Below are 16,629 nucleotides of genomic sequence, written 5' to 3'. Positions count from 1 at the left end.
CCACACGTCAGGACAAGATGGGGCCCTGCCGAATATCTTTTCCGAGGCCCGCCTTAGCTGATTACGGCCCGGGCAGTGATAAGTTCTTATCAGGCACTTACTACAACGTAACTATTAACTGATTATGCTGATTCCATAACGTTTTTTCAGACTGCATTAAATTATTTTGAAACCGGTTTTAATCAAAATCTAGATAGACTTTCTTATTGAGAAATTTGTGCGGAAACCTTAAAAGTATAAATAACTGTCATTAAATACAAGTGGAAGTTAAATGTATTTATTTCCTTAATGTATAATAACTATGCAAACTTTATTAATTTTGCATTGACAAGCTTATCAACAATATAATGCCCTTGAATTCTTGTCAAATGTTTTAGTCTACGTATAGTACTGTACTGGATAACTAAATTCATGTACTGAAAAGAATAAATTATAAATTTGATAGTCATTAAGTAACATAAATATTGTTAGTATTGTTGAGGAACATAGGCCTTCCAAGGCTGAGTCTATTTGGAGGTCGCATCATACTATAATATTCAAATATGAACAAGAATCCAGCTGCAGAATGTATCGAAAAATTTAAATAATTGCCCGCTCTGCAGACATATTCGTCATTAAAACAAAAATACATACATGCAACGTACGTCCATGTCTCAAGTTTTCTTCATTCAAACAAGAACCCCTTGGTAAATATTCCCCTTTTACTCCTCTCGATGTTTCTTTCATAATGCAAAAGTGTTTTGGTGTCCAACATTCGTTTTGATGTTTGGTAGAATAGCCCATTTTAGAAGCATTGATTAAAAAGGTGAGTTTCTAATTCCCTATCGCGTTGTAACCAACCGATTTGGACAATACTTTGGAAACAAGTACCGCTTTGAATCTTAGATATACTTTCTTTACTTTTTTAGCGTTAATGTTTAATCTGGATTAATTTATTTGGTTTAAAAATACAAATATTTTGCTTCAAATTTCCAATCTCACGTCTCAGATATATGAAAGCGTCAATTTAAGACCTTTTTAAGTAGTTTAGCGTCCATATAACGCGCTTATCCGGCCGTCTTGTGGTTCTATCTAGCGGCCAGTTTTTAAATTAGTTTGACCAAGTGGCTATGAGAGAACGTTGTAGACAGAACCGAAACTTATATGTGAGTTATATCATGTTACGTTGATTTTATTTTATTTTATATTGTACCGAGACTTCTATCGTGAAACGATTTGTTGGTTTTTTATAAGTCAGGAACATTTACTGTTCTTCAGATACATTTGGGGATTGTTATTTAATATCTGAAAGCTGTGATAAGAAAAATGGCTGCTCGGAACTGTGAAAACAAGAGATAAACAATTTTTTTTTTATTTATCTCACAGTATTAAACAAATTTAACTATACACAAATAATCACGTAACAAAATTATTATAAGAGCTTTATTGTGAGTTTTGTCAGGAGTATTTTAGTGGAAAAACCATGAATGTATGACCGAAATTAGCTATGACATTGAGAATTTTCTCAACCTTAGTATTATTATACTACGTACCCTCAAAAACGTCTCTACTCACTATAACAACAGCGTCAAAGGGCTTAAAATTTCTACTAACTTTCATACACTAAACGAAAAGTGTACTTGTTTCATAGCCCATAGCACTGTCATAAATACAACATAGCTGTTCTAATATAATATTTATTTTCAGCATCTAAACACAGTACAACACAAAGCTTATCCAAGATAATCTATGTTGTAAGCTTCTAACACTTTAATAAATAAAACGTAGCTTTCCTAGGATAATCTTTGTTGTTAGAATCTAAACACTAGAACAACACAATGATATACCAAGATAATATTTGTTAAAAGCTCCTAGCATTTTGGATACTAGTGATCAAAATGTCATGAAGGGTTTTGGAACTTGACCCTATATAAGTGTGACAAACGAGAATCTTTATAAGTATAACAATCCTATTATAATGTGGCTATACTAAAGATTACTGTTTTAATACTCGCATGGCACCCATACAAATTATAATTGTTGGTTGCTTATAAAAACCTAGGAGTACGCTACACCACGTCTCGTCAGACACAACCTAGTACTCGATCTAATCTATGACAAAATTAAAATTCATATAAAATTTCAATTTTAAAAACTACTTGCTACTCGATATTCAGATATCATTGCCATTATGGTTACCGATCAAAGCAATATAAAAATATTCGCGAAATCTCAGCTAACTCCAACAGATAGAGAAATAGACAGTCAGAAAATAAACTTTTCCAGCCTAACGTATGATGGCTTCGCTGAGGCTCAGCGTATGAAATTTTAGATCGAATACCATTTAATTTCGGGGAGTAGTAAAAACATCTTAACTGTAACCCCAATTTGGGATACTTTTGATCATGATAAAAGAATAATCATGTTAAATAATTATAAAAAACTGGATTGCATGAGATAGTGTCTTTACGTACCTCCTAAGAAGCAGTGATAAAACTTTTCGGATACCTAATATATTTAACACCATTTTTATGTCCAAAAGATTCGAATACGTGTTTTTATTAATATTCTTTCTTAAATAAATCGATTAACCGATACAACGGAATATCGAAGTACCCACAAAACCTAACAAAAGAGTTATTGTTAAGTATTGTCAGACAGACAAACGGATTACCTTTGACCTCTAGGGCCTTTCTAGCAAGATTTATCGCACAGACGGACAGACAGATGGATGGATAGCCTTTTGCCCTTTGACCTTTAGTGTCTTTCTAGCAAGAGTATCGCACAGACGGGCAGATAGATAGACTGCCTTTTGACCTTTAACCTCTAGCACCTTTCTAGTAAGAGTTATCGCACAGACGGACAGACCGATGGATGGACTGCCTTTTAACTTTTGACTTTCAGTGTCTTTCTAGTAAGAGTTATCGCACAGACGAACAGACAGATGGATGGACTGCCTTTTGACCTTTCACCTCTAGCACCTTTCTAGTAAGAATTATCGCACAGACGGACAGACCGATGGATAGATTGCCTTTTGACCTTTCACCTCTAGCACCTTTCTAGTAAGAGTCATCGCACAGACGGACAGACAGATGGAGGGACTGCCTTTTGACCTTTCACCTCTAGCACCTTTCTAGTAAGAGTTATCGCACAGACGGACAGACCTATGGATAGATTGCCTTTTAACTTTTGACCTTCAGTGTCTTTCTAGTAAGAGTTATCGCACAGACGGACAGACAGATGGATGGACTGCCTTTTAACTTTTGACCTTCAGTGTTTTTCTAGTAAGAGTTATCGCACAGACGGACAGACCGATGGATAGATTGCCTTTTAACTTTTGACCTTCAGTGTCTTTCTAGTAAGAGTTATCGCACAGACGGACATACCAATGGATGGACTGCCTTTTAACCTTTTGACCTTCAGTGTCTTTCTAGTAAGAGTTATCGCACAGACGGACAGACAGATGGAGGGACTGCCTTTTGACCTTTCACCTCTAGCACCTTTCTAGTAAGAATTATCGCACAGACGGACAGACCGATGGATAGATTGCCTTTTAACTTTTGACCTTCAGTGTCTTTCTAGTAAGGTTTATCGCACAGACGGACAGACAGATGGAGGGACTGCCTTTTGACCTTTCACCTCTAGCACCTTTCTAGCAAGAGTTATCTCACAGACTTCCCTATAGACAAATGAACAACGACGCGATTTCTATAATACTATTTAATGTCCATTATAACATACCAATAGAACCTAAATTAAAGACATTTTGTCTCACCCTGTGCATGCAAATAAACAGAATATTGAATAAACAGAATATGTCGTCGGCGCCGAAGAAAGAAGAGACTCAAACGAACTCATTGCATCGTTTTGACATCGGAGAGACCTAGACTACAAAATTTATTGAAATTGAGGTTAAGAGGCATTCTCACTGACTCATCAGGTGCACAATTGAGTGGACTACAATGTTAACTGACACAATGCCAAAGCACGGTGGAGTAACTGAGTATTCTACAAATAACGCAGCTACGGTGGAAGGGTTGGTTCAATGTTCAATGGTGTCACGGACTTGACTCCTGAAACATGAAGTCATGTACGTCTGAAGAGATCCAAAAAAAAGATTTCAGATGCTGCACGTAACAGGAAGATGAACTGGGTTTTCAATGGGAAATCAACATTCCCATTTAATCAACCCTTCCGACCATATCTGCTTTATTTGTAAATTTATTTAACCTGCAATTCCTCTTTGTCCCCATGATTACCCATAAGACCAATATAAAGAGTCATTAATGCTCAGCCAAATCCTCATGGAATGATGGAATTACATGAAACACCACAGAATTTAATGGTGACTATATAGAAAAGAAGTTTCGCGCAAAGATTTCAGTTTTATGGACAGGTCAGTCCATTCTCGTAATATTGTGCGTACAAAAATACAAAACGAAATCTTTCCATCTCCTTGAGTGATAGGGTTTTCTGAATTCAGCCAATAACACTACATTCCGAGGATTTGAATCTCAGATGTAAAAATATTTAAAGGTATTAGGTTAACCATATACGAAAAATTAAAAACTAATCAATAAATAGTGGTGTTTTTTCGCGAGAGGCAAAGTTGTGAAGAGTACAGATTGTAGGGCCAAAAACGGTCACCCTTGAGACCAATCCGTAATAAAAGCAGTTTTCTGTATTAGTTACAATTTGGTATCCATTCAAAATGTACATCGTCGATAAACTATATTAATAATATCCATAAATCCATTACAGAATTCGTGGAAGCAAGAATGACGTGAAGTTGTACACAAAATTGTAAATTTTAGTAAAACTGGATTATTATTTGTTTAAATTGTATTATGGTGATGGATTTTGTAATTAATTAGTAAGTGGAATTTTGTGCATTGTTGTGAGTTTTATTGTTTTGCCCTAGCAATAACAATAAAACAGTACCTTTCCTGTTTTTGTTTCAATTGATTTATTATGTCAAAATAATAGTACTAAATATATTATTCCTATTTCAATATTAAGAAAACATTTTTGTCTGAATGTATAGGTAAATATGAATCAAACATTTAATATTTGAAAATTGTTCTGAAATTCATGACTTTTTTCTGGAAATATTTACAATGCAACATATTTTTATTATTGAAGTTCGTAAACTTATTAAGTATGTATTTATATTTACAAATAGGTCCGAATTCATCCAAAGCTCGTTTTGTAAAAATATCCTCTGTATAATCACGTTATTATTTTACTTTTTCGAGCAATATTTTTTATGATTAATTTATTTTTAACAGTTTGTTAGTATTTGGTGTGTCAATTTTAAATTAGTTTACACACTATTCATCAAGTGAAGCCTTGTTTAATTCAACCACCGTTGACACAATATCTATGAACATAAAGACAAAACGGATTAGAAGTTTACTAAGGTAATACCGATTTTTATGTTTATGTTATAGTGTCTGAAGTAAGATATATCACGTACTAATAAGGACCGTTCAATTATTATAGTTTTTAAATAAAATAATAACAGTTATTCAGGGTGTTTCAGAATAACTGTGGAGTATCTATACCAGCAAATCAAACTGAGTTGAATAATTGGTTTCAAATCAAACTCTCATTTTTAAGCCCAAAGAATTCAGTAAAATTATTTTTAACCCTCAAAAGTTACTCAAACAGGCGCTTTTGGTAGGTTGGGGTAGTGTCCAAAAGTTTTCAAGTCTGAGCATTTTGGTGCAGTTATTGATGACCAACTCGTTACAGATCCAACAAAGTTTCTTAAGTCAGTGTTCTTCTAATAATAATGATAAAAAATCAAAAAAAGAAAGAAAGAAAAAGCGATATGCATGCACTTATGTTCCATCAAAATGTAATCTTTTTATAAATATTTTATTTGGGGTTTGATGTATATATTTTTATTTTTATTTGTTTCATAATTATATTTGCTTAATTTAAGTGGAGATCCTATTGTTTGGATTTATTTTGTTCTATATTATTATTGAAATACTGAACTTTTCCATAAATGTGCTACTTATATTTAAAGTATTTATTTTAACTGTAAAGATCTGTTAGGTGCACACCAATCTTCTACCGTTTTCTAAACTGATATTTAGTGCTAAAACAATTTCGTACACGGGACAATCATAATATTCAACACTGACAAAAGTTCTAAATAAAAAAAATTATTTTAGAACAAGTTTTAAGGTGTCGTTATCAGTGAGCCGTTATCAGATTCAAAAGTCTCATCACTATAAGATAACGAATTTAAAACTGATAAGCAGAGCTTGAAGCTGTAAGCTTTTCTGTATATATACATTTATGTAAATAAATCTATAGTATTTGATAGCTCTTTCAGGCATTTGTGATTAGACCCTATAGAATTTTAATCTGTTTCGTGATAGGCACTATCTCGAGGGAGGTTATGTATGTAGCTATTATTTTCAGACTATTCAGAAATTCGATATTCATTCTAATCTTGTTCAAACAATTATAAATACTGATTTTCTTAGTTCACATTACTATTTTAGTAGTCACGGTATCCTAGAAAAGGATTTGAGGGCAGATAATATAATTTGAACTTTAAATCATTCGACCACCTCAAACGCCACTAAAATACTTAAATCAGTGTTGAATTAGCGTTATTTGAATACAAAGACCCTTAAATTAGTGAATTTTAATCACTTTATTTAGTTATCTGACGATAATATTGCTTTTATTTTTAGTGTGTTTTAGTTGTGTAGAATTAGGAAAAAAAAACTGGGAGAAAATTATACGTTCTTATATTTAAACCCTCCCAATTGAGTTCCACAAAATTTAGCGCGGCAGTGATTATTTTTAGAGAAAATCCTCTCTCGTTTCCAAGAAAAGCTCTGTTGTTTCCTTATTATACAGTGCAAATTGGTTCTCGCCTCCTAGACTATTACTATCAGCCTAGAATACATATTTCGTGTACACCAGCGAACTCTAGCGGATCGCACCCAAATTACTTGGTGTCTATTACAAATTCCGAGAACAAACTATTGGGCGATACTAGCGTTTTCTTGTCGCAGAAGAACCCTATCCGCAGGAGCCTAAAGTGTGTTAATCTCTGTCGTACAGCAGTCTTCCTTTAGTACAGCATACGTTTTCTCTGTTGTACCATAATAATAATATAATACGATTATTTACGGTTGTACACTTGTATTAACATTTATGCTGCGGCACGTTCCGTAGTATATTACCTGCTGTAATTAACCGATTGGTGATAACATTCTTTACAAGAGACAAATTACTAGATTTCCCACAACTATAATAATTTACATTACCATTGTCTTTTCTTATGCACATTATAAAGGACAGACATTACTATCCAAGCTCATTTCTTGAAAATCTTTCTGGAATTACTTGCATTTTAATGTTGGCTTAATGCTGATTACAATTCTTCTTCGCTAATTGTCTCGTCTCTATTGTTAAAGTTAAAGTTAAAGCATTTACTCTTCATAGACAAAACATTGTATAGAGCTTAGTTGTAACATAAACAAAGACGTACAAATTAATTCATAACAAAGTTAGAATTTAAAAGACTATTATAGTCTATGAAAGATCAATGGAGTATAATAAAAAAACAAGCTAGAACAAGTCTCCTAAATACTCTTCTATTGAGTATAAAGGTACTTCTAGTAGTCTTTACGGCACAGAAAACTCAAAAAACAAGACAAGATGTTTTAATGAAGTTGCACTTGGTTGTTGTACAACCAACTAAAATGATGCATTCATCGTTTACAATTTTATATAGTCATACGACTCTCATCTTAAATTTATATTAACCAATACGAATCTATATATATAAAAGAAAGTCGTGTTAGTTACACTATTTATAAGTCAAGAACGCCTGATCCGATTTGGCTGAAAATTGGTAGGGAGGTAGCTAAGAACTGGGATAAGAACATAGGATACTTTTTATCCCGTTCCCGATTCAGGATTCCGCCCCACTGGTCTCTAAAAGTTACAGAAATACCCGTAAGAAATGCATTGCAGCAAACATATGTTATTAAGTGAAAGAGCCTTTTCAAATTTAATCAGCTGTTCTTTGTAAACATGTATAATGCGACAAAAGAAACATATGTTTATATCATTTAATTACTATTTTACATTTCTTTACACTTATAGTTTGAAAGCATAGAGTAAGCTTAAGAGAAACAGCAAATAACTGTTTCTGCAATCACTGTTAAACATAGATTTTACTATCCAGATAATACAATTCAAATTTTACGTAAAAATTCACCTTTAACTGCAATATTTATCTAATATAAACCATGCTCGTGCTTGATCAGAAGAGCAATTCAGATATTAAATTTTTTTTTTTTTTGACAGAAGTATGGTTCTCAGAACTCCGGGCGTACATATTCTCTCAATTGAGACAACAAAGCAAGCTCAATCATGGCGTCGGAGATATAACTAATTCGATCCAGAAGTGATACACTCGAAAAGCCTAAAATAAAAACCATACGCAATTTCGCTTAACATCTGAAGCTCATAATCATTAGACTGTAATAATATGTACCTAAAATATGCCTATTTTCGTTTCAAAATTACATTGAGCGCCATCATTTATTACATCGTATGTGCGCTAATGAATTCCGACTTTTTGACTCCTGTCCACGCTGGGCTAATATAGTTCAATTGTATACAAAAATCATAGAATATTGGAGAAAAATTCCAGTTATTTCACAGGTGCATATTGAGACTGTTTTAAAATTTAAATCTTATATAGATCATGAAATTGGAGTATCTTTCAGTGACTATCATTTATCTCAGAAGGGTAATAACGACGTTCGAAAGAAATATGCCTCCTATGTCCCAATTTTTCTGTAGGAAATCGCGTGCGAAGCCGTGGGTAACTGGGTATCTGGTTGCAATTGGTATTTTATTAAAAATCAAGTGTTTTCGTTATAAAATACTACAAATTTATTGACGAACTAGCTGTTACCCACGGCTAATTGCGCATAATTGCTTTTACTAAGTAATATAAGGACTTCGGTTCTAAAGATTGCGTGCGAAGCTGCGGGTAACAGCTAGTAATATATAAAACAATAATTATAAGAGTGGAAATTACTACATTCGTAATCTGCATAAAAACTGATAGCAAACTGGATTGATTTTTCATGGTGTAGATTTGCACTACTGAAAGACGTTCAGAATTCACCAAACCACTCCGTATAAAGCAAATTAATTAGTTTGCTAAGCATTAATGAAGCCTATCACTTGAAGAGCTGCAAAAATTTGATTTCTGTCCATGTCCGCACAATATCTTGTCATGTATACTGACATAGACAACATTTTGCATTTTTATACGGCCAAAATGACGGTGCATGTAATTCTATGGGATTTGGTTGGGTTGGGTTCATAAACAATTTTACATTGGTCTTATGGGTAACCATAATGGGGACGAGAAAATTGCAGAATAAATAAATTTGTAGCACAGGTAGCCTAATTATTTATGAGGTATACCAAGAGAGATTTTATTTTCAGTCTTTAAAATTTGCATAATAATTATTATACAGACAAGAATTAGTTGTATTATGGTGCACGTCAATCATGGTATTCGACTGAGCTACATATAAGCTTATCACTGTAGACTGGAAAAATTTTTCTTTTCCAGGAGATGTAAAAGTTTTTTCTACCTGATCGGTTGTTTGTCCGCAAGACATCTGAAGAACGAAATGATCTGTACACTTGAAAGCTTGAATGCAACCTTAGCGAAACCTGTTAACGTGACTTGTGGTGTGGCGTACTCCTTGTAATCAGTGATTTAAATCAATCCAGGTGAAGGATTCGCAGGCACATTCGGGTGGATTTTTTTCTTAAAATGTGTTGCGTTTAAGCAGTTTATAGGTCAGCTCAGACCACCTTTGTACTAAACGAAGTTGACATAAATTAACAGTTTTTGCTGCACGAGTGAGCTATTCATTGGATACTATACGTATATGGGTTTTCAAAATCGATCCATTTAGTATGTCCATGGCACGTAGAGTTGAAGGAATCTCTTGCTGGAACCCTAAGTTACGTGTATTTTATCACTAAATAGGTCGTTTTTTAGAATCAACAAAAATAGATAATACATTTTTCAGATCAATCGAAAGAGTTAATTTTGTGAACACTTTAACTAGCAATGTTCCATAGTGTTCCATAGAAGTCTTTAATTATTTTGTTTAGTTGTAAAATGTTCATAAAAGTCTAAATTTCAGAACATATTTTACGTCTCTTACTGAAACATTCCTCTTACAGTTCAACTGGTTCAGTGGCGTAACTAGGACTTGGCTTTGAGGGAGGGGGAGAATCTGATTGAAGAGCACACCGCATTGGGGGATTTGGAATAAATCCGAATAAATTTAAATAATATAAAGGTAGGCCTAATTGAAGTTAAACGATTAACTTATGTATTTAAAATAAGCTGTGTTACTGCTAAAAGGACATTTTTAGGGCTCTTTGTGTGGGGAAATTTACCCACCTCACCCTTCCCAAAGTTACGCCACTGACCGATTTAATTTAATTTTTTCATATAATAATGAAATATGGTATATATAATTCTATTATACATGTAATTAAATCGCCAAAAAAACTAAATTTATCATTAATGAAATAACATATTCATATAGACGAATAAAATAAAATGTCTACTAACATATTACTTATTTACTTTACAGCATTGAGATACGTAACTAGATGTTGGCAAGGATTAATGAAAGGATCGCGGCGAGGCGAAGGTAAATCAAGTCTAATTACAACTGACTGCACTGCTGCCGGTGCCAAGGCTATTCCTGAAGCGTCATTGTCACCTGAGGTTTACTGTATCGCCGACAAGCCTGTTGCCTTACAAGTGAATACATCACTGTGAATCCAAGTGCTGCATTCCTGACTTATACCATCAATTATAATAATTTCCAATAAACAATGTGATCCTTTTTCATGCAAAGATATCTGTGGAATATTTCCAAGTGACATTTTATCTGCTTGTTCGTGGACATTAGTCAAATATCGATCATTGTTTGACATAAAACTTTAAAAAGTAGTATGGGGTTGGTGGCCGTTTCCCCAGTGCCTATTACATATGAAGTAAATAACGATTTGGAAGTAGAAATACTGATCCCTTCATATACTTTCAGCTCTTGACGACTTTGGGTGTCCTACTGTTTTAGAACTTTCACAAACAATATATGATAACATAGTCAAATAATGCGTACATATGAGTTGAATAAAGAGATTCATGCCTAGGAAGATCTTATACGATTATGGATACTGAAAGAATTTTATTTGACGAAGAGGGATTAGGAGTTACGTTTTGCAAGTCAGCATCTTACTGAGAGGTAGATCCTGGATTTTTTGGAAGTACTGGGTACAGGTATAAGCCAAAATAAATAGTAAAAACTAACCTCACTTTCATTATTGCTTTGAAGGTAATAGGTATTAAAATATTTACCTTCTGCAATAACTATTATATGTGCAGTGCCACGTATTTCATAAATTAAAATAATTATAATGTTTGAATTTACATATCTGATTCTGATTTTAGTCGATAGTTTACGAGGTCGATTAGTTTGAAATTAAATGCTCTTGGGGAGAGGGGCAAGTCCCCTCGTCAGTGTGCACCTAATACGGCCTACAGGTGAAACATTCCCCTTTTTAAAATCGTCATAGAGATCCATCATGGTGAATTATAAATACTCTCACCACACAGACTTATATCTCCTAAATGCCCAAAGTATATCAGGTTTTACTAAAACCATGGGAGGAAGCCTATCAAATATAATGGACCGTTGCAGAGAAATTTGATCTATTTCATTGGTACCTATAAAAAGCCCAACTATTCGAAAATGGATCAAGAGATTGGAATATTATCTAGTGACCATCATTTATCAGAGTCTTCGGAATGCAATATAATAAATATTCCAGTTGTACATTAGGAAATTGGTACTCAGACTCAAAAAACTGCAATTATCTAATAATTAAGTTTATTAAATCTAAATATCATGCAATAAGAGATAATGACATACAATCTTATGTAACTATAGGCAGGAACAGCTACCGAACTGGGGCACACAGGACGGTACTGTTTGATCGTTTGCCTTCCCAGACAGTTCTCTTTCTCTACAAATTACCAAATTCATTAAACAATTCCCCAATGCCGAAGGCATTTAAAGCTCGTCTGAAGGAAAATTTAGTCGCTTTTTACAACAAAGCTGTTCGAGTTTATGGTATTCAATTGGGAGATTCGATTAGCAGACTGCCTAGGGACTAGTGTGGTACAATTCTAATGATTGGGAGAGAGTGACTGCAAACAATATATTTACGAAAGAGACTTTTGTGTTGAAATGAATGGAAAATGTTATCTTTCTACATTTGACGATTCCGATGCATTTCTTGTAAAAAATTTTTATGTACTAAACATTTACTATTATTATCATCATTATTATAATTATTACTATTATTATTATTAGTATTAGTATTATTATTAAAATTTTACTGTAGAACAGTTGTTTTTAATACACAACACAATTACATAAAAAAGTCATATGTATAACAGAATGAAATGAAATATGCCTTTATTTAAGAGGCGGAGTTAGGGCTATTTAGCCCTCTCTACCACTCAACCTCAAATAATATACAGATATATGTACAGTGAATGATCTTAACTAATAACAAAATAATCCCTTGAAACAAATTTTTAGTTTCTACATATCAGTTTCGTTTATTTCATACTGGTGTTTTATTTTTCACACTCAAAAGGCAAAGGAAAAGTTCTAAATATATTAAGTTAAATCAAAATAAAAATGATATTTAATGAAAATTTCAAATAATTGGTCTTGCAAGTGCATTGCTTAACGAAACGAGTCGGTATTCGCTTAAGATAACCGACTGAAAGAGACTCTTTGGCGCCTAGAATCCATCGCAACAAGGATCAAGAATTCAACATGGCACTATGCTAAGTTACTTGGCGATCAAAACATTTTAGCTCTCTTCAAAGTAGCTTGCAGCTCGTTTCGCTTTTTATAATTGATTGTTGACTGAACCATCTGTAGTAGATGAGTGCCTAAACTTATAATTGGGTTTCTAATCTATTTCGGACACTGTGTGTTTATACCTTCACACGAACTGTCTACGCTTCTAGACTATGTTTTTCCTACCACCCTCTCCCCAAACTCCAAGAATATACGTACAAAGAGTAAAAATTCGTAATTTCACAATCTGTTGATAAATATGCCGAGGAATTCAACTGGCGTGTATGAACTATTTTAATTCTAAGTTCTGACACAGCACTGTCAATAACACAAGTGCTTTACAGTTTCGTCTTGCAATAAAATGTAATCTAGATAAAGAGGTAATGAAACAATGTGCACAAATGATTACACTACCATGTTTCAGACACGTTACAAAATCGCGGTAGAGCACCGAGTTTTCTACACCTAATGAGGTATTTTTTATTCAATACTAATATTGGGTTCCGCTCTATTTCACCTTCTGCGTGATGTTTTTGTATTCTAGATGTTTCTGATGTCGAAATAATGCAAATCGTTTGTTTTAAGCTTTTTTCTTCGCCGATGTTTTTGGACCACTTCAGGTAGACTTTAACTCCAGATTTTAGTAGTCAAGTCATATTTCAAATGCTGCACTATGCAGAAGGTGAAATGGAGCTGAACTCAACATTCGTATTGATTAAACCTCTTCCCGCCATAGATATGTCTAAAGGAATGTGTATCTCAAAAGATACCCACTTTAAGAGATACCCGCTTCCTCTCTGTGATTAGGCTTAATATCAAAAAGACGATAAAAACAAAAATATCCACATTTCTCTTTAGAGAGAAGATGTGATGCCTCCCAAGTGAATGCGAATTAAGAACGGCTCTACTGGTCCATGAGACAGAAAAAGTTTCCAAAATTTCTCTTGTGGAAAGAATATGGGATACAACCCAAGGGAACAGAAATGAAGAACGACTCTACTTATCCTTGAGGTAGCAAAAACTCTCCAAATAAATATGGATAGAGTATGAGATGCCATTTAAGGATATGTGAGTGAAGAACGACTACTAATCTTTGAGATGCGCAATCATTTTCATGTCTAGAATCTCTATTGTGCAATTAGTTCCAAATAACCTAAAAAGGTTATTTGACCCTATATAGCGAATGAGGTTTTATGTTGAGTTCAAAGTTACAAAGCACCAACACCAATGAGTTAGTCAATACTATTTCCTCTCTAGAACACCGAGGAACTATTTCTAGTGAGAGAAATATTAGATAAACCACTAAAAAGTTTAAAAAGAGAACTAATCATCCGTCTTTGAAATTTAATTTTTAATGGCAAAGTGATCATTTCCTCCAGAAAAGATGCATTCCATGTAACTTAATTTTTTTGTTAGGTCAACTATCAACGTCCGGTGGAGTACAGTAATTTTCATTTGATAAGACCACAACCTAGTTTTTCAAGAAATCAGATTTAGAAGAAATTATTCGTATAAATTGAGTACAAAACTGATGAAAAACAGCAAATAATAATTTCTTTCAAAATTATTAACAACCGACAATATATACGTAATGTTCAATAAGACAAAATCAGTCGCCACCGTCAGATGTTCTAGGTTTCGTGAAGGTCGAAATGGGAACAATACTAATAAAAAATAAGACAATAAAAATATAGAATAATAATTTTTCATATGTCACTATTTAGCAAGACACGCTTCTTTTGACCAACACGTAAATATTAGTTATATTAGTGTCAGAAAATGAGACAAATAATCCGAAAATCGCCATTTTCAACCTTTTTCCTTAGTATGGTGACGGTCATACATCCATTACTTACATGTCTGACGGTTGGTGATAAACGTGTCAATATTCGATATAGAAAATCGTATCAATTGTTATTTTAATCGGTTTACTTCCCTCATATTCTGCTCCTCGTCAAAAACAATGCGGTTGCCTATATATGATTTCTTATGTAAAATGTCTCTATCAAATTCACTATGAACTAGGTTGTGTTCTTAAATTGGCTTACCCTTCTGTTAATATGAAATATTAGCCCAGCTGGAGATAGTAGATAAGAATAATAATAATACTGCGGGATACTGAGAGAGATAGTTTACTTAACTACATCTTGCCTCAACTCTAAATCATCTTGAAACTTGGATATATGAAACGCACAAGCACAAGGTTCTATTTTCAAGATGTGTCTTATACCATATCATTACCACAGTACCAGTGGCTGCTATAAAGAGATAACAACATTGGGAGTATCAACTATCACTGTCCTATTTTGGAGCCGTTACCACTATTCATCCTTTTGTGGACACAGTTTCAATAATAGTGAAGACTGAAGATGAAGGTGATATGCTTATAACTTCATAACTTATAACTACAAAAATCCTGAAATTTCCTTTACACTTCCTATCTAATCCATCTTTCTCTTCACTCTAATTACCTTACTTGCTGTCTTCAGAAGACGTTTTTAACATCAAAGAAAGGTCAGAGTGACTCGTGTACCTAGAGTACTTATCATTTCTTTCGCAGAATCCTGTTAACAATATCATGACTTCATAAATCTGCTACAAAGAACCGAGCGGCCCATGTCAAAATCTTGTCGTTGTCTGTTCTATACTCTTGACAGTAAGATCCTAGAGACTTAAAAAATGGCACATAGGGCTATTTTGGTTCAAGGAAGATCCCCATTGATGCTGGGTTAAAAAATTCAAACGGAACATAGTTGCAATAATCTGGAAATTTTATAGTCTGTTTGGTTACGTTCTGTTGGGTACTTTGGCACTGTTTTAACGGTGTATTAAGATTGACACGTGTGTCTTTGAGGAGATGGGTGTGTAGGGCTAAGAATTCATTTATGAGGGTAGCAAGGTAAGATTTAGCAGGGTATTTTTGTAAATCTAACAGTACGGGTCCGCTTTAGCAGCGTGGGGTAACCTTATTATATTGTTCCTACTCTACCAAATACCTGGACTCCAAAGATTCAAGGTCATTGATACAGGAATATCGGTGCCGGATTGCTTCAACGTTGTTTCAAACATAGACTGCGATAATTTTAACAGGCAGTAGAGTCCAGACGCGGCTGCATTCCAGTTGATTGACAGCTAGTAATTAATTACACAGGTGAGTCAACAATGGGCGTTCTGGCACTGACTTAGTATTTACCTGACCTTTCGTCGACCAGTGAGTGGCGTGCCGCGATACTCTGAGCACACGGACAGTACATCACGATGCCAGCTCCTGCTGCTGCTAAGGCTCCTGCTGCTGCTAAGAAGCCCGCTAGCGGCTCCAGCAGCGGCTCCTCCACCCCCGACAGCTCCGGAGCTGAGGAGAACGCAGTTGTAAGTATCGGATAGAATATAAGTTATAAAAGGATTTGAAATCCACCCCTTCCTTAGGTATTACAAGGGTGATCCTCCCTTTGGAATTACAAGACTCGAGTTCGCATCCACAATATCAACAACAATTTTGGTAGATCTGTTAATAAAGATATAAGTCCAAAATTTGAAGGCCAATTGCAATAAATAAGTATACAGCCTGCTTTTACTGAAATCTATATAGAAATTTCTCCCAATAAAGAAATTGGGCAAAATTCGTGTAATTTTGGTTGGGTCGTAATGGAGAGTTGCAAAAGAGGTAAAAATACGGGCTGTA

The 16,629-nt window shown here is 34.2% G+C and overlaps 1 protein-coding gene across 1 annotated transcript in view; it reads left to right on the top strand.

Annotated features, from left to right (window-relative positions):
* The first annotated feature begins 16,138 nt into the window (after positions 1–16,138).
* The window catches only part of LOC124367608 (troponin C, isoallergen Bla g 6.0201-like), a 39,858-nt gene continuing 39,367 nt past the window's right edge, over positions 16,139–16,629 (top strand). The window contains exon 1 of the mRNA XM_046824568.1: positions 16,139–16,316. Coding sequence (XP_046680524.1) covers positions 16,206–16,316 — 111 coding nt within the window. The 5' untranslated portion in view covers positions 16,139–16,205. The remainder of the gene's footprint in view (positions 16,317–16,629) is intronic.

The sequence above is a fragment of the Homalodisca vitripennis genome, chromosome 8 (assembly GCF_021130785.1).
Source record: "Homalodisca vitripennis isolate AUS2020 chromosome 8, UT_GWSS_2.1, whole genome shotgun sequence".
Classification (NCBI taxonomy): domain Eukaryota; kingdom Metazoa; phylum Arthropoda; class Insecta; order Hemiptera; family Cicadellidae; genus Homalodisca; species Homalodisca vitripennis.
The sequence above is the reverse complement of the archived record's forward strand: the minus strand, read 5'-3'. Positions and strand labels throughout refer to the sequence as shown.